The sequence below is a fragment of the Rhinolophus sinicus genome, chromosome 5 (genome assembly GCF_057876585.1).
Source record: "Rhinolophus sinicus isolate RSI-liver-muscle chromosome 5, RSI-T2T, whole genome shotgun sequence".
Taxonomy (NCBI): Eukaryota; Metazoa; Chordata; class Mammalia; order Chiroptera; family Rhinolophidae; genus Rhinolophus; species Rhinolophus sinicus.
Genome location: NC_142505.1, coordinates 49319749 through 49345560, shown reverse-complemented (window position 1 = coordinate 49345560; position 25812 = coordinate 49319749). Strand labels below are relative to the sequence as shown.

The 25812-nt window shown below is 45.0% G+C and overlaps 1 protein-coding gene across 3 annotated transcripts in view; it reads right to left on the bottom strand.

Annotated features, from left to right (window-relative positions):
* The window catches only part of CACNA2D3 (calcium voltage-gated channel auxiliary subunit alpha2delta 3), an 837281-nt gene that overhangs the window by 385427 nt on the left and 426042 nt on the right, over nt 1-25812 (bottom strand). For all 3 annotated transcript variants that reach the window (XR_002136724.3, XM_088798500.1, XM_088798501.1), the window contains exon 10: nt 7599-7688. Coding sequence is in view for 2 of the 3 variants with exons in the window: in XM_088798500.1 (XP_088654626.1) it covers nt 7599-7688 (90 nt within the window). In the remaining variant the exon portion in view is untranslated. The remainder of the gene's footprint in view (nt 1-7598; nt 7689-25812) is intronic.

Here is a 25812-nt window from a genome sequence, read left to right as displayed (position 1 = left end):
AAAGTCAAGAACATGACAATTCAGATTAGAACCTTACAGCACTCTTTGTGGGGGTTGGTTTTAAATGTGTATTTGTTAGTGTGTAACATTATGTATTAGTTTATATATGTTAGCATGTACAGTATGCTGAAGTTTCAAAATGATACCCTCCGGTGTATAAAACCCTACCTTTCTTCAACTTTCAGTTTTGCATAACATTTAAAAAAATCCCTGCCCTTGTGAGTGGCAGCAAAGGTGACCAGATTGCACTTGCCAGAGCTTTGTGTCCTTCCCTTAAATCAGGAATGAAGAATTCCCTTAATGAAGGCTATTAATGCTACACTTCAAAGCAACCCCCTGTCCTTCCAAAACCCTACAACTGCATGATAATGGCAAGGCATGGAAGCATGCAAAAAGTCTTTAACCTTCATAAGTGAGACTCCCTCCATTATAATCTGTGAAGTGTATTCATTTATTCTAAGCGCCCACACATTGATGGCAATGTAATGTACACAAATTTCTTCCCTCGTGTAGTTCATATTCTATTTGGAGAGACATATAAAGCAAAGTAAATAAGTAAAGGATGTTATACGGTATGTTTGATAATAGTGATGCTAAGGGGGAAAAAAAGAAAGCAGATAAAGGAAATAAGAAATGGGGAGGGAGCAGCTTTAGAAAAAGCAGTCAGGGAATGCCTCACTGAGAAGGTGGCATTTGGGTAATATTCGAAGGAGGTGAGTATCTGGGGGAAGGGCATCCCAGAGAGGGCAAACAAAACAGTACATAAGGGGCGCTGAGTGGGAATGTGGCAGCATGGTCAAACTGTTGACCATGAAACTGGGGAAGGATGGAAGTGCTTTTGAATTTGCTGTGGCGTCCTGATGAACCAGAGAGCTCACAGAACATTCGACTTGATGTTTAATCCTAGTCTCTATGCACAGAATTCTGATGTGGAGTTTGAAGGTGCCATAACACGAGCGAAGACTATAACTGGATGTATGGATGTATGGGATGGATGGATGGATGGATGGATGGATGGATGGATGGATGGATGGAATGCCTTGTGGCCATATTGGGACAGATCAAAGTCAACTCAAAACATTCAAGGGTACCATGGTATAGTGGAAAGCACTCAATCCTATCCCATCACCACAAACTGTGTGGTGCCTGAGGTAAGTTCTCTTTTCAGTGTCCTTTTCTTCATTTATAAGATGGGAATACCATGCTTACATGGTTGTTATAACAAAGGCTAAATATTCATCATACACTGGGATACAAGTATAAACTTAATCTTTACTAGCCTCTGAAGTAGGTACTCTCATTACTCCCATTTTACAGGTGGGAAAACTGAGGCACAGGGAGCTTAGCTAAGTTGCCCAAGGTCACACAGCTGCTATCATAGCTGGAATTTGTACTCAGGACGTCCACCTCCAGAATCTACTCTCAGCCTCAGCACACTCTACTGCACTCCCTATAAGGAGATGAAGGTCCTCGAGCAGACAGTGATATATGGTAGGTTTCCACAAATGTTCATTTCCTTCTCTTTCCTCTTCCTCTCTCTAATCTTTCCAGTGTTCCATGGTCACTTGGCAGACACCAGGGACACCACCGTGAGAGTAAATGAGGTTTCTTAAATTTTGTGCCCTAAGCACTTCCCTCACTTAAGTCCCGGTGCAGACAGCCATTCTTGCAACTCAGAGTGGGCAGGTGTCCTTGAATTAATGAACACAGATAGCCCATGACACACCACAAACCTTTCCACATAACTACTATTCTACTGTCTTTATCGATATAATTTACTATCCCAGAAAAACTCTTGCTGAGGAGGATAAAAATTACAAATAAGTTTATTGCTTATTCCAGGAACGTCCTGAAAAACCCATCAACTCTTAAGTAGAAAGCATCAAAGGGCAATTAATATTCTCAAAATTCTTTCAACCCATGATCTCAAAATCTTCCCCTAGCTGCATCCATCAATCCTACACTGTAATATTGGGATCCTTTCCCGATCTTAACCAGGACTCTTCCTTCTAATCCACCCTGAAAGACCCGCCTTCAACTAGACCTCACAATCCCAATCCCAAGGACTTTGTCCTTTCCACACTGACACAGTACTAAGACTCTGTCGTCATAATGCATTTTCTACCTTATTGCTGTAAGAAAAAGCAGCCTTGTAGCCTTGTCTTATCAACAGGCTGTTCTGGAGATATTTTGGGGAGCCTGAATTCGACAAAACCTTCCCAGTTGCTGCATAAACCCAGCAGTGGGCCACTGAATAAAGGGATCTATGCTTCAGGTCCCAGAGACTGCAGAAGGTGAAAAACTCAGGACACAGTGAGAGAGAAAGAGAGAGAGGGGGAGGGAGAGAGGGAGGGAGGGAGGGAGGGAGGGAGGGAGAGAGAGAGAGAGAGAGAGAGAGAGAGAGAGAGAATGTGTTTGTGTATTTGAGAAATAACTTTTTATTTCACAAAACAGTTGTGTGAGTTCATGCAACTCATTTGAAAACATCCCAGAGAAACTCTCTCTAACAAAAGGCAAGAAAGAGGGGGAAATGAAGATATCTGAGTAACGCAGACTGGGAAAAACGGGCTGCCTAGAGCTGTTTATTTAAAAACATCACTTTCCTCCCCGGCTAAGTCCTTGGTATTCTCTGCAGCAATCTGCAGTTGGAGAATTTTGAAGAATGCAATTAAATTCAAATGCTTTGATGAGTAATATCTCTTCTCTTCATATTTGTCTAGAACTTTTTTTATTGAATAGCAAGAGTGATGAAAGTGTTTTCCATAATAATAACAATGACAAGGGCCTGATGATGAACTGCAATTAGCTCCGTGATTCATCAGTTAGCAGCAACAATTTCAATGCATCCTGACATTTAAAGCATTTGGTTGTGATTAACAGTCTTTGAAATGTCACCAAATTTTATTTAATTGGCTAAGAAAAATTTTTAAAAGGTAATCACTGCAAAGATCATATTCATCGCCAAAAAAGATAATTGCAGTTGTCACATGACAAGGTAGACGCTAACTACTGTAGCAAGCTGGCTCTGTGTTCTTACAGAGTCTAATGAATGCAGCCGAGATCAATAGCCAGAAGGGTCTCAGAAGTCTATTTGAATGCTCCTTTCAAAGTTGTTTGGACAATAACGGCAAGCCTTTAGTCATCTGAGCAAATACTGAAGCTGAAATGCAGGTAGTGGCAAAACGGAATTAACTTCATTTAGTTATAGTAATCTCTAAACCACTCTAAGTTCCAGCCACAATCAAAATTTCGTGTGTGTGTGTGTGTGTGTGTGTGTGTGTGTGTGTGAGAGAGAGAGAGAGAGAGAGAGAGAGAGAGAGAGAGAGAGAGAGAGAGAGAGAGAGAGAGAGAGAGAGAGATTGTATATTTGAGAAATAACTTTTTTTTCCGCATTGGCTTACAAAGGCAGGAAGAGAACTCTATCACTGAAAGGTCATATTGGTGAAGTGGAAAATAGCTAAAGCTTCATTTTCATGGGAGATTAACCATCTCTGCGTTGTTTCAAACTGTTTGGCTATTTACAAGCCCAATGGCAAGAGATAGGATGGAAATGTTTCTCTCCTTGGGATGAATGTGCACTAAAAAAATAGGGTGTCAACTATCAACAATCTCAAGCAGGGACATTTTGTCACATTTTTTGATCCTTCTGTTTCTTGCTTTCCAGAATTTATATTCTGCCCATAACATTTTCTGATTGGCTAAGCCCCAGAGGTGTTTTTACAGGTGAAGGCAGAGCAGGTAGGTTATATGGAAGGTTTCCCGGGTTCAAAACTACGCTCTCACCAGGATTAAAGGAAGAAAATACACCATGTGTTGGTGATTCTCTGGATCTTCGGGGTGTTGGGAGCGTAACCTGGCCTCTCAGAGTCGGGCCTAGATATGATCCCTGAAGCTGTGCTCTTTGAACTGTGTCTTTTACATGATTCAAATCCTGAGATTACGACATGGTATAAAGCGTTCCTGGGTCAGTAATTTGAGGATGGGTATAAACGCATTCTGAAAGGGTTGTTCACCGCAGGGCTTCCTGGTCTTTACTGTGTACAAGGGCATCATGCGTCTCCCCACCTGACCGCAGCTCCTACGTGGGAGTCGCGTGGCAAACCAGCATTCAAATGGACACGCAATGGGAAACACTGGCGTAGGGATAGCTGAAAGCAAAACTGGTAAGTGGAAGGGATGGGGAGAGAAAAGATACATGGCCAGGAAAAGAAGAGAGAAGAAGACAAGGGAAGCAGCTGTTCCTGAGGCCTTGGGCAGGGAGTAGGGTGAAAGCATCTGGAGTCGGAGCTGCTCCCAGAAACCACAGGCAGCCTCACAAGAGGTGAGCCGCCTGGTGTTTCCTTGGTCACAGAGATGGCACTTCCCACCCAGCCCGGCACTGCTGAGAGCGGGCTGGCACCCTTCACCATGCTGAGTTCTCAGTCCCACTCTACCAGGTGACAGACTTCATGTGACAGCGATGTGACAGCTCTTCAGGGACCCACACTTACTTGGCTTATTGCTCTGCTGTCACTCTCTTAAAATTCTTAGTAACTTTCAAGCCAGGAGCCTGCCTTTTCCTTTTGCACTGGGCCTCACAAATTATGTGGCCAATTCTGGGTCTATTCCTATCCTCATTTTACAGAAGAGGAAAATAAAGGTGAAACTGAGCATAGTTCTCTCAAGGCCACAGATAGAATCCAGCTTCTCAGCCCAGCCTGCCTGACGCCAGGGACCACAGACTTAACCCCACGGCGAACGTCTTCTAACTGCCACGCCTTCACCAGCTCTGCCAAGGAGTGGGGAAACAGAAATTCACTGCAGGCAGATTTCCAGACAAGTAGCCTCCCCCTACTCTAGACACTATCGGCTTTTGAGATAAAAAGAGCCAATTTTCCAGTTGGGAAAAGCCCTCTCAGTATTGCCCCCTAGAAAGAGCCTGCTGAGACACAGAGCTTGGCGTCTCCAAGCCCTGAGGAGGCACCTATCCAGGGTTCAATCAGAATTTGAAGGTCTAGCTTGGCCCTTTGCTTAGGCCAGCTAAGTTTATAAATTATTAATAAGCTGTTAAGAGGAATGTGCTGTCCTAGACACTGAGGCCTACATGAATGTTAATTACCTGTAGCCGACAGCCCCTTGGAGAGAGGTGAGAGGGAATGGCCTCAGGTTTATATTGAGGAAGCTGGTGTGGCACCTTCCCTCCCTTTGTATCTCTGCTTTGCCATCATGGCACTGGCTCAGGGCTGAGACCTATGTGGCCTTCTGGGTACCAACAGATTTTCTCGGTAAAAGAGAGACTAGAATCAGGTCCTACCCTTAGCTTGAGAGGCCAATGTCGCTGACTAAGAACAACTCGAGTTTTGGAGTCAGGAAAACTGACCACCACCTATGACCCATGCAATGGTGGGGAATGCTCCCCTGCAAACTGACAACAGCCTGCCCTGCAGAGCCGCCTGGTGACTCAGTGCAGTGAGGCTTCTGCACATACATCGAGCTGGGCTCCCAGCTCCTGCGACACCTCAGCGTAATGATTGCTCCTTTTACTGCCTGTTTGCTCTCAGCCTCAATCCCATGCCTTTTCCCTACAGAACACATTTCCCAGGCTCCCCAACAGTTTTGACAAGATTCACCTGAAGGAGAACACTGCAGGACACAAGCGAGAAGCCAAGGTATTTCTCCATTTCTCTCTGCTTTAGGGGTGGGGGTCTTTTCTGGCAATGGCTGCATCCCCTCCACAGTGCTGGCTTCCATGGGAACAGGCCCTGCCCTCCATGATCCCAGCTCTTGCTGGGCAGCCCCCTCCGTGGTTCTGTTCCCATCTGGATGGCCACAGCGAGGAGGCTCTGATGGAGTCCCTCCCTCCTGCCACAGACAGGAGCTGCCTCCAGCCAGCACTAATCTGTGGATTGTTTCATTCCCTGTTTGGCTTTTCAGCTTTCCATCCCCTGTGCAACCAATTTCCTGAATTAAACTCCTGCTGTTTGAAATACCTAGAGTGGTTTCTATTTCTCTGCTCCTTAACATCTTAACTGCTGGCCCAAGCCACCATTATAATTGAATGGCCTTCCTGATACTGTCCCTGCCCTTCTACAGTTGCTTCTAAATACAGCAGCCAGCCAAATGCTGCTAAAACCCAGCTTGGATCATGTCATTCTCTGCTCAGACTCTAGTGACTTTCCAACCAGCGCAGAGCAAGAGCCAAAGTCCTCACATGGCTCCCCATGATCCAGCGTCTGCTACCGCCATGATCTCATTCCCGAGCACTCTCTCTCTGCCCCACCTTGCTCCTGGTAGACTGGGCTCCTTGCTGCACTGCACATATGCCAAACATCCCTGCCTCAGGGCCTTTGCATTTGTTGTTCCTCTTTCTGGAAATTCTCCCTCAAGACATCCACATGGCTGCTCCCTCACTTCCTTTAGGTCTCTACTCCAACATCAGCTCATCAGAGATTTTCCCTGGGTCGCTGTATAAAGCAACAACTCCTTACATGCTGAAACAATGCTGCTATTGTTCTCCGTCAGACTACTCACTTCATCTGCCTCTTCTCATTAGAACGGGGCTCAGCAAACTTCTGTAAAAGGCCACATAGTAAATATTTTAAGTTTTATAGGCCATGTGGTCTCCACTGCAACTAATCAACCCTGCCACTGCAGTGAAAAGCAGCCATGGACAACACATACTCAGGTGGGCATGGCTACATTCCAATAAACATTTACAAAAACAGGATGCAGGCTGGGTTTGGCTCACAGGCCATAATTTGCTGACCTTTGCACTAGAACGTAAGGTCCTGTAAGGCAAACACTTTGCCTATTCTGTTCTCTGGTGTATCCCCAGTGCCTGACATTAAAAAGCACACGATATATACTAGCTAATTAAATGATACAGAACCTGCATTGATAAAGTTAGTCATTATTTTTCCTGCTACCCTCCCAGAGTAACAAGAACACAAAAGCACATGCTACTCGAAGCTTAACATAACTGGATTCAAGGGGAAGAATCACCAGGCTAGGACTCCCCAACGTATTTCATGGGATGTTAACAGGTACTACTTGAGAAATGCATTTCTGTTCAAAGTGTGAGAAACAGGAGGTTAAGAGCAGTTGTTCCTGCAGTACTTATTGGAGACTTAAATATGCTACTGCGTGTTGTCCAAGGGGCTGAAAGAGAGGGAAAGATAGGAATAGCACTCTCTAAACATACTGCACAGAGAAACCCTTCACCCTTGCAACATGATCACATTCAGGGATTCAGTGTGACACCCAATGAGAAATGGATCTACTCTATGAAGACACTGAGAGTTTCTTCGGTGAAAACAAATCTGCATTAGAAGGTGTCCAAGTGTTAAGATGCTGATGGCCCCGGAGTCCATGAGTATGGCAGAGAAGTCCCCTGACCAGACGGCACCCTCAAGTCTGCCCAGCAGGGGGCTGGTCTCGCCTCACTGGCTGGACGTGGTGCCCCAGATGTTGTAAATGGCCAGCTTCACCCTGCCATCCCGTGCTTGTGGGTACTGCTCAGTGATCGCCAAGGCTAATAATAACAACACTATTCAGCAACTAGAAAAATAACCCTATCTAGTCTGCTGGACACGAGAAAGGCAAATCAAAGAGGGGCTTACATCGCTGAGAATGTTGAAGGCCTCGTTCAGAGCTATATCCAGCATTCCGATTCCTTTGGCAAAAAGTTTGTCCAGGTGTTCCCTGAAGTGCTGAAATAACAAAGCAGAAAATCCATTAGCATCTGTCCTGTTACTATGTGAAATGCCAACCTTGAATGAACAGGTGTATGCTAACAGAAGGCCAATGAACCTAAGACCCAAATGGTCATAATTTGGTTTTTCCTTCTAAATTTAAAATGAAAGACACATTCAATGTAAAATTTACCTTCCATATGCATTTCTGTTAGCTTTGATTAGATTGTAGAAAAAAAATTGTTGAATTCTGGTGAAAAGCACAGAATTCATCTAAAAATCCCTGCTTTCTTTTCCAGTTTCATCTCCCATGACTCTCTCCCCTTCTATTACATATTTTCCCATTCTTGATTGCTTTTAGGACTCAGTGCATGCTCCCCTTTCTACAAACCCACTCTCCATCCATTCTCTGGCTCCCCTGCCAGGCTCCCTCCCACCTATTTTGGGGACTCAGTTTGAACACCATCCCCTTCCTGCCCGAAAAGCCTTCCCAGACCACCTGCCCTACAGACTGGCTTAGAATGCTTCATTGGGACCCTCTGCTACATCCCATGCTCAGATCACCATGTACTTAGCACTCCAGGCATGTTATCTGCCTGATTAGATTCTGTCCCTACTCAAGACTGTGACATCTCTAAGACCGGGTATGTCTGGTTGCCCACTCTGTCTGTCTCCCATGACTACCACATATCTGATATACAGAAGGTACTCACATATCCAAAGAGCAAGGATAAAAACTAGATCACAACATGAGAGTTGTGATTATACAAATGAGACACAGGCTAGAAATCAGAAGAGATTCGAGGAACAAGAGAAATGGAAGCGAGTCTCTTCAGAACTAGTCTAAGGCCCTTCTGACTATGTTGGTTCCACAGAAGCCCCACATCTGCTGGAGAGTAAAGGGGACAAAAGAAAGTACCGTGAAACCCCACACATTTCTGCTTCCAACCAGGGGGCAAGAGCAAGTCCAGGCACATGCGTAGGGATATGTGAGTGTGTGCAGTGTCCACTGACCCAAAGCCCATGTCCACAGTGACACAGCTGCCTGGCATGATTTTCCAATTGATCTATTCCAAAACCACTTCTTTTCCATGGAAATGCCCTATTCTCTCCCCAAGGCATCCATACCCGTGTCTGCTGGGTTAACTGGCAGGAGGAGTCACCAGGAGAGAGAGGAGCAGGAAGCGTGGGCTCACTCATCAGAGACATTGCCGGTGATTTCTGGCCTGGGAGTGGCTTTCTTTCTCTTACGATGCCCTGGGAACCAACGGTGCCCCAAGCATGCCATCATCGTTTAGATGATGCATCTCGTTGTAGACTCAGAACAGGTCATCAAGACCAATCCTAGGGCATGGCTTCTGGTCCTAAGATATGGTTTTGCCTGGGCCCCCTCAGGAGGCATCAGTGGCTGCTGGTCATGGGCGTGGGCTGCAGGCTTGCTGGTAAACTGGACTGGAGTTTGGGGGGACTCCTCACAGTGCTTCAGCTTTAATGACACCCAGGCCTAACACGAGTCAAGGCTGGAGTTGATCTGTCACATTGGGAATATTCATACAGCCCACAAGACCCTTCCCTGGCCCAACCCTCCCTCATAGTAACCACAGGCTGGTGTTCACCGCAGCAGCCACAGTTATCAAAGCTGACTCTACGGCAGATGCCTAACAAATACCAGGCCAGTAAGTCTTCCAACAGCCACCTTTCAGAGGGGAGACTGAGGCTCAGCACTGTGTTCACACACCTCCCAACTGCCTGGACCAGGGCCCACCCAGCTCAGCTGCATCCACTCTAATACCCTCCTTCTTTCCATAATACACCTGCTTTTTTTTTTTTTTTTTTTTTTGGTGGGGGGAGTACCTTGTATGCCAGGCACTAGCCATGAGCTTGATATACACCTGGCCAGGCTGGTCTATGTCCTAAGAAATGCTTTTTCTTAATTTCTGTGCTGGGCTGTGTCTGAGGCTACAGGCGATTATCAATTGCTGGAGCGATGGAGGCGAGGAATGCTAAAGGTCAGAGAAGCAGGCAAACCACAGGGCCAGGAACCAAACCTTCTGCTTCTCTGTTCTTCCTGCCTGACGCCCAAGGCCGAGCAGGATACTAAGCACAGGGCGGGTCCTCCATGAGCACTTGGTGAGCAAATCCAGGCAGTTAACTGAATGTGAGGAAGCCTGGGGTCCTGGCTGTGGGTGGCCGGAGGAGATCAGGACAGATCAGTCTGCCTTCACCAAGGACAACTTCCCTGGGAAACCTGACTGTGGATGAGTGTTGACCACCGAGAAAACTTAGATCAGCCAGCGGCACCCCACACATCCCACAGGACACAGGCCATGATGAAACACCCATCACACAGCTTGCAGAGAGGCTGGTCTTTAACCAGCCCCAGGCTCACATGGCAGTGATCAGACCCTGCCTCGACAAGTTCATTCTATTCATCTGATGTCATTTCTGTCAACTGCATTTAATTGTGTCAGTCACACAAGTTTACACAGTATTTTTTTTTAAGAACACAGAAACCCCATTTAATTTTTCTTTTAATCCATGTGTAGCTGTGTGTCACGTGGAGAAAGGCCCTTCAGGCAATGGTTGCTTTTATTGTTGGGCATTTAAGAGTAAAATGTAACAACATGTCATAGACTTCCCCTCGATTCACTTTTATAACAAGGTCAGTGGTGATTCTGTTTTTTCCTGGTACAAATCTGGTCCGTATATTACATGGAAAAAATATTTCCTCAGGTTAAGAGTTTCCAAACGATATCACAGATGAAGAACTCTTTCTCTGTTTCTTTCTCTCCAGTCTCCCTCGTGCCCAAACTCCCTTTTCTCCTGCTCCCTAACTTGGTCTTCCAGGCTGCACTTAACTCTCAGCCCAACTCTCTTACCCAAAACCGGATCTTGCCATCCAGGGAACATCCTCCCATGATGTGACTACTAAGAACTGCTTTGTTCACTACGGTAGCCACGAGCTACGTGTAACTCTTTACAATTAAATTTAATTAAAATTACCTCAAATGAAAAACTCGTTCCTCAGTCTCAGTAGCCACATTTCAAGCACTCAGTCGCCGCGTATGGCTCGTGGCTGCTGCGTTGGACAGTGGAGATTAAAGAGCATCTCCAGCAAGGCAGAAATTTCCGTTGGATAGTGCTGACCTAGAGACGTGAGGGCTCAACTGGACCTTCCTCCTCACCAAGCCACTGACCAACGGTCAGTCCGAGGAAACTCTAAGGCTTGTTATACCCAGTGGATACATGTGATTTTTGCTTGTCCAACATCCAGTCCTCTTCTGATTTCCCTTCTGTCCCACTGCCAAGGATTTATATGATTTGGGGAAGGCTAACCTCTTTCTCCCTCCTTCCCAGATCAAGGGGTGGGCCCATTTATCAGGCCTGTCCAATCTGTGAATTCCATACCATTGGCCACAGTCAGCCATGGGCACATGAGCCAATCCCTGAGCTTCTGCTGAAATGTGGGGAAGAAGACTCTCTCTCTACCGAGATTACTGAACAGTCAGGAAGGAAGCTTGGTGCTATTACACAGGAAGAGCTCATCTGAATAAAGGTAACAGCCAAGCAGAAAAAAGCCCACAATGGAAGGGGCAAGACAGAATCATGACAACATGATTTGAGCCTCTGAATCCAGCCATATTTAGCTTTTTCAGGCAAGTGAGCTAATAAATTTGCTTCTTTGTCTGACCAAGTTTAGCTGGATTTGGACCACTTAATGGAAAGGACCTTGATGACCATGACCATCACCATGACCCCGGCTGAGACAATACCTTCCCCAAACGCCCCCTGCATTACAAGGATCCTCCCAAGCTCAGGTATGCTCTCGCGCTCCTCGCCTTCCCGACCACCGTCATTGCAACTGCCTGGTTTTCACACACTGTAGGAAATGCCTATGGCAAGGCACTTCCTACCCAGTGTGCTGCACGGGCACATGGATTTAACAGCAGTGCTTTCACCACCATGGCACCGAGTCACCCGCTGAAGAGGAATCCTAACTGTGTGCACTCCGAGGGCGGTGTCTGGAAGGAACGAAGGGGCCTGGCTGACTGCCCCACAGCCTCCTCACCAACACAGATTTCGTTTTCTTGACTCCCAGTCGTACCTGTTCTCAGATTCAAAAACTGTTATATTTAATGCAATCATAGTATAACCATTGTGTGTAAGCAATTGGTATATAGACCCCATGGACTCTGGGAGAAAAAAAACTGAACTAGGATTAAGGAGACTGAATTCTAGTTCTGCTTATACCATTTACCAACTATGAAACCCTGAAGGCAAGTAGCTTTGGCTTTCAGGCCTCAGTTTTGCCCCCTGTAAAATGGGAATGGGAAAGCTCCTGCAGAGGGGTGGAACAGAGAGGGCACCAGTGCCTCCGAGCAGCAGGCAGAATGGGTGGTCTGAATTTCAAGTCCTGACCTACCACTTACCCTCTCTGTCAGTCCGGGTAAGAGACTTCCTTCATTTGTGCCCTCATTTTCCTCCTAATGCAAGAGGGATTGAACTGACCTCTCACTAATATTACAGAAAAAAAGAAATCATCTGAAAGAACCATGATGGCAGGAAAATGAGAGACTATTTTAATTTCATATTCACTAAAACAAGTATTTTTTAAAAAATCCTACAAAATTATACATCAAACATCTTCTATGCCAACTTCCTTACTTGCAACTTTACAATCTAATACACCTTGAAAAATGACTTATTTTGCCCTTCAAAGTCCAGGTTTTATTAAATGGAGAGAGGCACGTGGTTGATTTCACTGACACCAAGCCCTGCGTGTCTTCCAGAGTAAGCTACAGAGAACAGAAGATTGCCCAAGCCAGGAAGACACTCCTCAACAACTGTGTGCCAGAAGGTGGCCCGTTTTCATTATTTTTCTAAATTAAAATAAACAATTTATTGGAAGTGGTGACAGTTCCATTTTATTATTAAACTTCAATAAAGGAGGAGGAGGGTGGCTTTTTATCTTTGCTTCAGGCACTCATGAAGCATATGCGGCTGCCCGGGAAAAGGCCTTGCTTCCAAAGCAATTAAGGCCGCTTAATGCCTGGGGAGATGAACCAACACACGCACCACGGCTTCCTGTGCCCCAGTGCCAGCCGGCACAGTGAGTCCGCTTATCTCTGTGAAACACTCACAACATCCAGGACAGCAGAGGGTCCCGGTGAAATAACCCTCTCCCTCCACCAGCATTTGATTTAGTTGAATCAATAGTGATAAGTCACTCTGCGATAACAGCAATCATGTTTGTTTCCTGTCTGTATAATTATAATGAATGTATGAGTCCTCCCCAGTAAGAGCAGGGGATTAATATGAAAGCAGACATCAGGACACAAACCCATCCCCCACCCACATAGCCCCTGAGAACAGGGGGCCTTGCCGGGGCTATCTGCGGGGGGGAAGGCTAACAGCCACTTTCTCAGTGATGCCCATCTAGCCATTCCAGTTCAGCAGATCTGAATTTTGTGCCTACTGGATGCGGACAATGGTCACTGCAGCACCTCAGCCTCGGGAAGGCTTTCGGAAACTGCCACCCCCAAGTCCTCCAATGGCAGCCAACGCTGGCTGAATGACAGCTGGATGCCAGCCACTGTGTGCTTTTCATGCAATATCTCACTTGATCCTCCTAACACCCCTCAAAAACAGGTACTATTATGTTCCTGTTTTATATAAAGCAAACGGAGACTCAGAACGGAGCAATATTTGTCCACGCTGGCAGGGCAAGTAGGAGGAAGGTGGGTTTCGAAGTGCTGAGCTCCATATCTGAACCCCTATGCAACACAGCCCCTCCCAACACCCAGGGCACAGCGCTCAGAATTTCTGGTAAAGTACAGAAGACAGGGGCACAGACTCGGGGGGCCACGTGCAAAGCCACGATCCCACTCAGGGCTGGCTTCACCGGCGTGTGACCTATGCAGCTGCACAGGGGCCCATGACCAGAAGGTCTCCATGCTTCCTTTAATAGTTTACTGTCACTGTCTTGAAATTCTTAACACTTTTGCTTTGGAATTTGTGATTTGTAAAGGCAGTCCATTAGAACAAGAGCACGTGTGTGAACAAAGGCGGTAAGGGAGGGAGGCATGTCCCCGGATCCTATTCAGGTGTTTATCAGTGCAGACATTCCTAAAACGTGCTTGACTTTATGAGGTTACTTTGCACTGTGGCTGTCAGGTCACAAACTAAAATGAAGGAGCAAAGGTAAGAATCCCCTACAGAGGCTGTCCAATTTTCAGCTCTGTCAGTAACAGACGTGGAACCACTTGCCTTCCCCTAAAACAGGGATATTGCTCACAGCAGTTACGTCTGCCTGAATAGACGAGCAATGTCCCATTGATCATGTCCATTTCATTCTGATGTAAAACTCCTCATTGAAACTTCCAAATAAGCCTTCACAATTCTCTGTGAGAGGTCCCGCTGCCCCTGAGTGCCAAACCCAAACTGTAGAGGCTCATTTATCAGAGACTCAGAGGGTGTCCACACCTGGCCTCTGATCTGACTGGGATACCAGGCCAGAGGATGATTCAATATAAACATGGACTCTTTCTCCTGGCATCCCCTTCCCAACCCCAACCCTGGGATGACTCCCCCGGGCTCCAGTTCAGTCTGAGAAATCTGCTGGCTGAATTTTACTGCATCTTTTGGGCATATACAATAGGGACCCAGGGCAATGCCCAGTCAACGCACTTTATAGGAAAGACACAAATCTCGTGACATTGCTTCTTCAAAGCCTGGCCTCCAGTTAATCAGACTCTCATTTGTTTCCAGTGGGGAAAGTAGGCAGGGACATGGTGTTTCTCAAACATAAAAACAGAATGGCCCAAGAAAGCTGGTATGAAAGAGTCAGGCCCAGATGTTTGCAATTTGGGAGAGAAAGTACAGACCCTGATAGAACCTTGTCTGAGCCAGTCCCCGTTTCTCCTTAATGTTGTCTATAACAAATTGAAGTGTCTGAAGGTAGCAGCTGTTTAATGCTAATGCCAAATTAGAGACATGATAGATCTCCTGGATGTGAACACTGAATGTTATTTCATACCAGGTAGTCAGATTAGCTACAACCTCATTGCGATGGCAAGAACACTAATTATGCCATGTAAGATGGTGGTGATGACTCCGGAATTGGAGATTCTCTGCAATCAGGAAATAGCTAACGTGGAACGGGCACCTCTGCCAAAGCGGTCCATGGTGGGGCAAAGCTGGGTCCAGGAGGTCTCACTGCCATCTCGAATTCGCTCATTGTCCTCCTCGTGGGGTGTCTGAAGAGCCAGCTCTGTGAACCTGTGAGACACCGAGGAAAGCCACGGCCCAGAAACGTCTGCTTTGTGTCTTGGCTTGCTGCGAGGGCATGTGTGTAAATAGCACGCCTCACCCTTCATGTCTTTCTGACATTTCTGAAGGTCCAAGTTCTCTTTTATAAACTTTATGAAAACCTTGATTTGATTCAATTTTATTTCTTGGAGGAAGAATGCTTTCATCAGCTGTGGTATACGCGAGCAGTCAGGAGTCACCGTTTCAGTTAATTCTAAACACGGTGCCAAGCTCTGTAGAAGTTTCGACTTCGAAGAGATGTGTATTTATAATCAGATCCAGGAAGAATGGAATGCAGACGCAGTCCTGTGGATGCCGTGGGCTTGTCTTCACCAAACCACCCCTTCAAAGTCGGGCTGACAGCCCTTTGCACCCAAATGCAAAGCTACAGCCCAGCGTGGAAGGTGCTAGGTGCTAAGGGCATGCCTTTGGAGCAGGGTCCCTACATTTGCCCATTCAGTGGCGGAAACATTCATTTTCAGGACAGCTTGGCAAAGACGTGTGACCCATGCTAAATTAGAACTTTTTTCTGTATGATCACTTGGAAGATTCGGATTATTTTCAATTACGATATACTTGTTTCAGTGATCTCTGTCTTTTGCCAAATTAATTACATATGGGTATTGAACTTAATTGTCTAAATTTCTTCTGACCTCATTCAAGTCTGTAAATAAGCAAATACACTGTATGACTCTGATTTTTTCTTTTTTCTTTTTTAGGGCTATAGCAACATTTATTTGACCAATCACCTACTGATGAAATTTTAGGTTTTCAGTGTCTTATTTTTTCCAGCCATTTCTACAGTAAACATCTTTGTACACACATCGGGGTGTCACAGTGCATATGTATAGTAATGTCAGGACAATGACTTCCTAGAAGGGAAATTATTGGGTCAATAACCTCTTCATTTATACCATGCAGAGTTACTGCGAGAATTTAATGAGACAATTCAAAGTCCAGCATATGGTAAGCACTCAGTAAAGGTTAGGTCTTATTAGCAGGGCACCAAAAGCACTGTATTTTGAGCCTATTAAAGTATCCACATAGAAATTCTAAAATCAAAAACCAAAACAGCCACACACCCTCCCCCCCAACACACACACACACACAACTCTACATATAGCAAAAGGAGAGCTATTGGTTCCTAAGGAAAGACTGGGAATTCAGGTAGGGACCAGGGACTCAAAAATGCTCTCAGGGGCTGGGTCTCCCTGTGTCCAGCTCCTGGTTCTCTGTGTCTTTCATTCCACCTGTAGGCTCATGACCACAGAGCGGCCTACATCACTGGTCTTACATGGTCCTGGCCTAGCCTGCCCAGTGGTCAGAGCTGGGGTTGCCAGACAAAATACAGGACACTTAGTTCACTTTGAATTTCAGATAAAAACCAAATAATATACTAAAAGTTTATTATCTGAAATTCAGAGTTAATTGGGCATCCTGTTTATTTGTTTGTTTTGCTAAATTTGGCAACTCTACACCAGACCAATGTCAACAATATGTCTATCAGAAAAGTTCCCAGAAACGTTCTGATTTGCCCAGCTGAGGTTATGTGTCTGGGCCTGAACTAACCAGATGGCCAAAGAAGGGGGTCCTTGACTTACCCAGTCTAGATCATTCAGCCTAGATGTGCCCATTTCTGAACTTGAGGTCAACAGCAAGAACTGGGGAAAATCCCACCTAACCTTCACCAAATGAATCTGCTAAGGACAGAGAGCTTTCATTGGCATGAGGAGGGAGGGGGGATGCTGAAAAGATAAAAACTATGAAACAGTCAACTTATAAGCAGCTTGTGGAAAAGCTGCAGCCTTTCACTGGCTTAGATCACATTCTCAGAAAAATGACACGGCCAGGGCAGCAAAGACACACACACACACACACACACACACACACACACACACACTTTTCCACATGGAGTCATTGCTTTACTTTGCAGCATGTTGAGCGGGGACACATGTAATAAGGAGATAAGAAACAAATGGCAGCTTTTCCCAGGAAAAAATCACCATATGATCTAAAATGTTAGAGAAAAGTGTGTCTAGAAAATAGGTGGTCCTGGGGAGGGTTTGAGGCCTAGCAGAAAGAGAGTGACTGAAACAAAAGAGAAGATGATACTGCTGACAACTAGTATTTATTGGGTGCTGTCTCCACACCAGCTGTGGCCTGAACACCCATGAGTAGAGTTTCCTTCAAGCTTAACAACAAGGCAAGAGACATGGCACCCTCATTACCGTCATTTTATAAACGAAGAAATAGATTCAAAGGATTCTCATCACTTGACAAGATCTCACAGCTAATAAATGGCAGAGCTGGGACTTAAATCCAAGCATCCTTTCTCTAAAATATATACTTGCCCCTCCCCCATCAAAAAATTTTGTTATACAAAATGTCCATATCAACTCATGGCAAATCTTGTTTTACCAATATCCCACCACCACCTACTTCGTCTCCCCGTGGTAGCCAGCTCCCAAGATGGCCTCTAATGAGCCTCACCATCTGATATTCACAGCCTTGGGTAGGGCCCTCCCACACTGTGCCAGGGTTGGGCTCTGGGACCAACTAAAGACAAAGAAGTGATGGTATGCCACTTGCAAGATTAGGAGCTAAATGACTCTATGGTTTCCATCATGGCTGCTTTCCTGATCTCTGCTGGATAACTCAGTCTATGGGAAGCCAACTTTTTGGTTGGGAACCGTCCTCTGCAGGTGCCCATGCAGTGAGAAACTGAAGCTTCCAACTGACAGATATCAAGGAACTGAGATCTCTTGCCAACAGCCACATAAAGGAGATCAGCAGTAGGTCTTCCATCATAGTCAAGAGATCAGAAGACTGCAGACCTCAGCTATGTATTCAATGAAACCTCATGAAAGACCCTAAGACAGAACCACCCAGCTAAGCCACTCCAGAATTCCTGACCCTCGGAAACTCTGTGAGACGATCAATGTCTGTCATTAGCAGCTATCAAATTTGGGGAAATTTGTTCCACAATAATAGATAATTAATACATCTTCATCCACATTTGTTTTGAAGAACACCCCAGACATCATATTATTTCATCAGTGAACATGACCATATAATGTCTCTGAAAGATAAAGACTTTTACAAACAAATGCACGATACACATTTTATATTGTGTCGATCACAATCACACAGTTTGAACCAGGATCCAAATCAGGTTCATACATTGTGATTGGTTGAAGATTCTCTTAAGTCTTTCATTCCAGAGTTCCCTCTCTATTATTTTATTTATAATCTGTTGCTGAAGAAACAAATTTCTTTGTGATTAAGTGCCCAGAATCTGAATTTTGCTGACTGCATTCCTGAGGTGCTATATAACATGTTCCTCTGTCCCCTGTGTTTTAGTAAATAGATCAGAATCGGGCATGATAACAATGAGGTTTGACTACTCATGCATGCATGTATGTACGTATGTATGTATGCATGCATGTATGTACATAGGTAGGTATGTGTGTGATATGTATGTAGGTAGGTAGGTAGGTAGGCAGGTATATATTTGGCATTTACTCCATTTATGGTGCTATTACTTCTTTCAGACAAATGTCTGGTAGTCTCCTTGTGATCCTGGCAGCCATCAACGTTCAATGCCTAGGTTCATTAGCTCATTAGAAGTGACATATTAATTCTATCAGCCCTCTTTATTCGACGAAAAATTTCTAGAAATAGGAACTTCCCTCTTACAGTATTTAGTTATCTGAGGAACATTTGTAGAGGAAAGTTGAATAAATGCTGGTTGTCCTTTGTCTATTTACTAGTTTTCAAGATAAAGATTGGTCCAAAGGTAACTAATGAGGGGTCCCCTCCCTCTTTTCTTTTTTGTATCATCATGCTCTTATGGTATTTCTGCTTCACTTGTTTAGTGTCAGCAGGGATTATAGCATATATTTTGTATTTCAATCTGTTGATAGTTTTGCTTTGAGGGGTATGTTCAATTTAACCCATGTTTGGATAGTGGGAGCCTCTTCTCTTCAGGTTTGTACCCACATCCTTTTATAGAAAGTAGTGAATAGATTCCAGCTGTCACAACAGACAAGATATGCTGTGTTCATCTTGTTCATTTTCTTCCCCGACCTAGAATCGGGCATTTCTCCAAGAGCCCAGTGAAACCCCCATTATTAAACACTCCCAATGTAGAGCCTCTGTGTTTTCCTTGGGTACATATCTGGGAAATGAGGGGGAAGGACAAGCAGAAGAAAGAACACAATGAGGCCGATGGAAGGGGCAGAGAAGTAAACGGCAGTCTGAGCAGCTCCTCAAGAGCGTCAAACGTGGTGCGAATCATTCCATTTCTGTGATGGGCTGACAGGGAAATAAGGTAGGGAAATACCGCTAGACACAGGTCAGGAATTTATTCCAATAACAGGAAACATGGTAAAGGAAAGAAAGGTTGGAGTTAGATGAAGAGTTTGGTGAAAGAGGCAGGAGGTGTGTACTTTATAAGTCAGGCTCTAAGCTTGCTTAGGACCATAATGAGAATCCAAATTCCATCAGTCAGGAGGGGAATGGGCCTCCAAGGGCATCCATTCTATCCAACCCCCATCTGTGTTGTATGAAGTAAAGTCTGACTGTCTGAACCCCACATCTTCCCTGTCATGGTCTCTGCTTTGCTTTTCCCATGGCACACATTTTATCCCAATCTTCTTAGCCTGCTGGCTTGTCTTCATTCATTAAGTCACCAAATATTGATTAGGAATCAATCAAACGTCAGGTACTATACCTGATCAACTGAGGAAAACCAGGTCTGGTCTCTGCCCACAGAGTTCATATACCAACGGGGGGAGACAGACCACAATCAATAAGCACACAGATACCTTCAAGAGTAACAAGTGCCATCAAGGAAAGGCTCATGGTACTTTGGGAGCATACAACAAAGGCCCTGGGGGAGGGCCCAGAGATGAAATAGGCAATGGCAAGAGCACAGGGGCATGAGAGTGATAGGTAGAGAAACAGCACATGCCAAGGCCCTGTGGCAGGAGGAAACAGAGCACATGAAAATTACTCTGGTCCCTGAGAACAGAGCACAGAGGGGGAAGGGACATGGTGGACCATGGACCTGGAGAGCCAGGAAGGAACCAAACCTGGCAGGAACTTGAGGCCACATTCGGGGCTTGTGTTCAATAAAATTATTAGCTAGAATGATTGTTTAAAAAACCAAGGAGACTCCGAGCTAAGATGGAATAACAGGTAGTGAGGCTCTTAAACAGGACAGGAAACCCTTCTCCAAATCAGCAGCAGGTGGGCCAGGACCCTCACAGAACAGGGTGACAGAAGCCTGGGGCCATTCCCACACTATAAAAGGAAATAGGAACAACCAACCAGAAATGAACTGATAGGTTTTCAATCATAGGACATGAAATCAACAGACAGCTTTATAGACAACACACTCCCAGTCCAGGAAAATTAAGATTCAATCACTGGTGAGGTGAACACAACTGCAGAAGACATCTCCCCAGTGGTGTGGGTGCCTGACCACTGCAGTGTACACCTGAAGCTGAAGCTGAATAATAATGAATGTCAACTATATATATATATATATATATATATATATATATATATATATATATATATATATATATATATTCACAGGAAGCGGAGTACAGCATAGGGAATAGAGTCAGTGGAAATGTAACAGCTGTGTCCGATGTCAGAGGGGTAGTAGATTGGGGGAAGGGAGATTATCACTTTGTGAGGGATATAAATGTCTAACTATTACATTGTTTTGTATACCTGAAATTAATTAAAAAAGAAATCTCCCCAAGAAGTAATTTTATGAATTAAAAAATAATAATAATTCACTGTCATTGTAAGAATAAAGATAAACCTCTTTTAAATACCCAAGTTGTTTGTCTTTAGGAAAACGCTTCCTTACAAATGTGCAGTATGCCTGACAGGTAAAAATGCAAATCAATAAACATATGTATATTGTAAGAGGTCTTTTGGCTCAAAGTCACAGATCAACTAAATCCCAACCATGCTAAGTTCTGCTCCTTCGATCCACTGTCGGTGGACGGTCTCACGGTGTTTCTCAGTGTCCGCCTGTGCAGGCTCCCCATGCTGCTCTTCTTCATGTCCAGCCCTGGCACAGTCTGCACTCACACCCAGACCACTCCCCTCGTCTCCCAGCTGCAGGAAACGCAGGGGACTCTCTTCAGCACGCAGACCACCCGCCTGAAGGCAGAAATTGCTGTCCAGTCCTATCTGCGGTTGTGGTCCAGGCATCTCAGCTGGCTCAGAAATGAGGTTCTCACTGGTTATCAGCCACTAAACATCCTCAACTAAGTAGCTGGCCTTTTCCATTTGTTAGGGAACCTTCCCAGAGCCCTGGAGGTTATCTGCTTCTCAGCCTGGCAAGCAGTAGATTTCATGAGTTTAATTAACATGTCTCTACTCACCTCCAATTGAAATTAAAGGAACTTTAGAAAGATCATTATTTGCATCATGCAGAGAAAAAATAGCAAATTATGCTAATCATCTGACATCTGGATAGTGTTCCTCCCAAATCTAATAAAGGCAGGAGCTGGAGTAGGTCCATGAGGTGGGGTTCAAGCCCTCCCTGAGCCCCCCGACATCACCTTCACAAAGTCCATTTGGCATTTGCCTCTGTTACTCAGGGTCGTCAGGCCGCTCTGATTTCAGGTGGGCTACAATCATGAGCCACCAGGACAATGATTCATGTGATGACAATACAGGGTGAGTCCACCACAGCATTTTCTGAGTAAATCTGGAGGTAAAGGGCCTTACAGCCTACCTAAGTCAAAGGTGCGCTGACCAGGAAATACCTGGCCATTAAAGAAAAAGAGATTCTCCTCCAATAGGGGCGCTTTATGGAAAGCACTTTCTCAGTTACACTGGGTGTCAGTGAGCCCTACTTCACTCCCTGTGGATCCCTGAGAAGAGCAGAGGAAGGGCAAGGGGGCCAAGCCTGGGATGAGACAATGAAGGTACAGCACACTTTCCCTATGACAGGGAAGATGTGGGGTTGTCAGACTTCACTTCATACAACACAGATGGGGGTTGGACAGAATGGATGCCCTTGGAGGCCCATTCCCCTCGTGAGTGATGGAATGTGAATTCTCATTATGGTCCTAAGCAAGCTTAGAGCCTGACTTAGTAATGTGCTCCGTTCTGGATTCATTTATTTAAGAAAATGCCACATGACTTTGGAATTCTACAACAGGCACCAAAGTTCTTCTTTTTAATCTTCTCCCTCTGCATCCTGCCAAAATCTGAATGGCATTTTCAAGGAAGCACCATGTATAAAATACTGCCTTCCCTGAGATGGTAATTCTTGACCAAGTTTGCAGGGATTCTTCTGTGTATTCCACTCCTTTTTGGTACCAAGTTAGAGAAGAGACTGGGCACCCATGTGCCCTAGGCCTCATCATTCTATGTTCCTATGGAACATCATTCCAAACTAGGAAAATCATTCCATGTTCCTAGTTTCATTTGAGCACAAGAGCAGACATACTAAATTAACAAAATGGCCCATTCTGGTCAGTATTTTAGAAGAAGAACGACTTCACTGCTGAATGATTCAAGTCTAAGCATCATCCTGAGGATGTTGGGAACAAGGACAGAAGACCGCCTGGCTGCAGGGATGCTGTCTGTGAGGGACATTGTGGCAGGTCTGAATCCATGAAGTGGGGCAGAAAATGACACACAGAGAATTCAGAGAGTCATGTAAAAGCTGTTTAGCAAGGATCTATCAAATTACTTCCTGAAACAAACACAATCCTAGAAATGGTCAGCAGTTCGAAATGTCACATGCCTCACAACCCAGCTCACGTCTGTGCCATCCCCACGCATGGAACACATGCCCAAAGTACTACTCTAACCCACACTTCAGTCTAGCGTGACTGTGTTACACTTTACCCAGGCCCAGTCGGGACTTGGAGGGGAAACTCTCAAAGGTTATTGCTGCAGGAGACTTGGCTGAGCCCCTGGATCTGGAGCCCAGACATAACCCTCACCTGCCCAGTCTTCCCTGGGTTCTAGGATGAGCCTGGGAAATACATCCTGATCACAAACCTGCAAGGAGGACAATGCTATCTTTTGGCGAAGGAGAAACTATGAAAGCCAGACATCAGAGGTGTTTGAAAAACATCCCAAATACGAGCCCTTGAAAACTCTGGAAGAAAGGAGCCAGACAGAGTCATGTGTATCGAGTTTCTCAAATGCGGTGAATGCCACTGGATCAGAGGGAATCTTGAGGTGGAGAGGGAATAGCAATAAGCTTTTTAAAGTATTATATGTGACTCTGCTATGTGCTACTGACTGAAAGCTGCTACTCTAAAGAATGTAAGATTAAAATGAGCAGCTTGTACTGAAAAACAAAAATAAAAAAACAACAAAGGAAAATGTAGGGTATTCATTACAATAGTTGTCAAGCACTTCTAACAACTTGTATTGTAAGTTAAATTGTGTCCCCCCAACACAAACGGTGCAGTCCTAACCTTATTTGGAAATATGGACATCGTAGGTGTAATTAGTTAAGATGAGGCCATTAGGATCGGCCCCCTAATCCAGCACGACTGGTGTGCTTATTAGAAACACAGGCACACACAGGGAGAAGTTCTCCACGTGAAGACAGAGGCAGAGATTGCGATGATGCAGCTACAGGCCAAGGATGCCAAGGACGGCCAGTAACTGCCAGAAGCTAGAACACACATGGAAGGAACTTCCCCTACAGGCTTCAGAGGAAGCGTGGCTCTGCTGATACCTCGATTTGGGGCTTCTAGCCTCCAGACCTGTGAGACAATAAACTCCTGTTGTTTGAAGCTGGTTTGTGGTGCTTTGCTAGTGCAGCCCTAGCAAACTGACACAAGAGCATTTCCCCAATTGCTACGTACTAAACTTACTTCATTAAATGGTGTGCCCAGAAAAAGATCAGGAATGCTGCAAAACGAAACCATCTAACTCTTCTGAAGAGTCACAATGCATGTGATCACCTTAGAAGGCTCTGAGAAGTCCTGCGAACAAGAAGCTTATTTACACTTGTCATGTCTCTCCTCCCTGCTCCTCATCAGGACATTTACTAATATTAACATCTTGTCAAGGAACTGTTGTTTCCTCAAATACATATTTGAGAAACACTGGCTTGGACAATAAAAAAAGAAAAAGGGAGAAGCCTAGTAAGACTTGCTCTTTTAAAGAAAACTGATTGGATGCTAGATTTCCACAGCCACTCTGATCACTTGATATGCAAGAAACAATACGTTTGCTTCTAACACTTTCAGATCCTATATGAATTATCATCTATTTTGTTTGCTAGAGCTATGTGATATTTTGATTTATAATAAGAAATATATATTTGGTCTTTGTCCATCCTCATTTCTGGCACAAATCTCCTAAAACCCTTGGAATGTCCAGAGTGGTGAGAGCTGTAAAGTCAAAAGAGACTTTTTGTTATTTATAACAAGCCCCTTTCAACCACACCTGAATTTATGCTAATGAGGTGAATTTTGGAAAGCCCCAAAGGATGCTGGCTGGTTGCCAGGGAAACCAACCTTGATTAGAGGGTTGGAAGTTTCAGCACTACCCCCACCCCCGACCTCCTAGGAGGGCCTGAAGATGGAGTTCAATCACCAGCTGCCAATGATTTAATCAATGATATCTATGTAATGAAACCTCCATAGAAACACAAAAGGACAAGGTATGGAGAGCTTACACACTATGGAGGGCCACACATTAGCTTGCACAGGGCCACCTGCTCGCTCTGTGCCCTCACAGGGTTTTTTCTCTGGGCATGTACTTTCCTGGTGTCTCTTCTTATAAGGACAGCCTTCATATTGGATTATGGCCCCTCCCTTATGACCTCATTTAACCTTAGTTACCTCTTTTAAGGCCCCAACTCCAAATACACCCACACTGAGAGTTAGGGCATCAACATATGGATTTTGGGGAGGACACAATTCAGTCCATGCCTTTTCAATGGCTCAGTCAGGGGACGTAGGTCCCTGTTTTGCTGGTAAGAAAACAGGCCAGAAAGGTTAAGGAAGTTGCCCAAGGTCACCAGCAAGTATCAGAGCCCAGATCAGAACTCAACAGCCTCCAAGTCAAGGGTTCCTTGCACCTCTCCACACTGCTCGGTCCCCTACTCCCAGCAAGCTGCTTCCATGGCCAGAGAGTCTCATAATACATGTCTGCCCTACACAACGCATTCCTATTACCTTGTTGTGAGAAGAAATTTGAGCCATGACACTTTTAAATATGCAAGAGCCATGTGCATTGCAGCAAGCCACATCCTTCAGGGGTACCATGGAGACCCCAGGCAGGTGTGGCCTACAGTCTTGGAAAGCTTGGTAAGGGAGGAAGAACCTTGTAATGACTGAACGCACAGATTCTGGGGCCTGACCACAGGTGTTCAAATCCTAGCCCTGTTACTCTATCGAGTATATGATGTTGGTAAAGCCTCACCAACAAAATGGGGAAAATAGAAGACATCAGGCAGGGCTGTTGGGAAGGTCAGATGAGATTATAGATATACAGTACTCAGCAAATGGCCTGAAACTAGTGAATACTGAGAAATTGTTTGCTGCTATTTAGGGAATCTTTTAACCCCTTTTAAGTGATTGCAGACTCACAGAGAAGTTGCAAACTTAATAACAGAGAGTTCTCAAACCCTTCACTCAATGATAATAGCTTTACTCTAGTACAATTATCAAAACCAGGAAATTGACCGTGGAATAATACTATTAATTAAACTACAGGCCTTATTTGGATTTTACCAGGTTTTACACACATAATTTCACTGATGTATGGTTTTATGGCATCTTATCACACGAACAGACAGATGTAGCCATCACCATAATCAGGATAC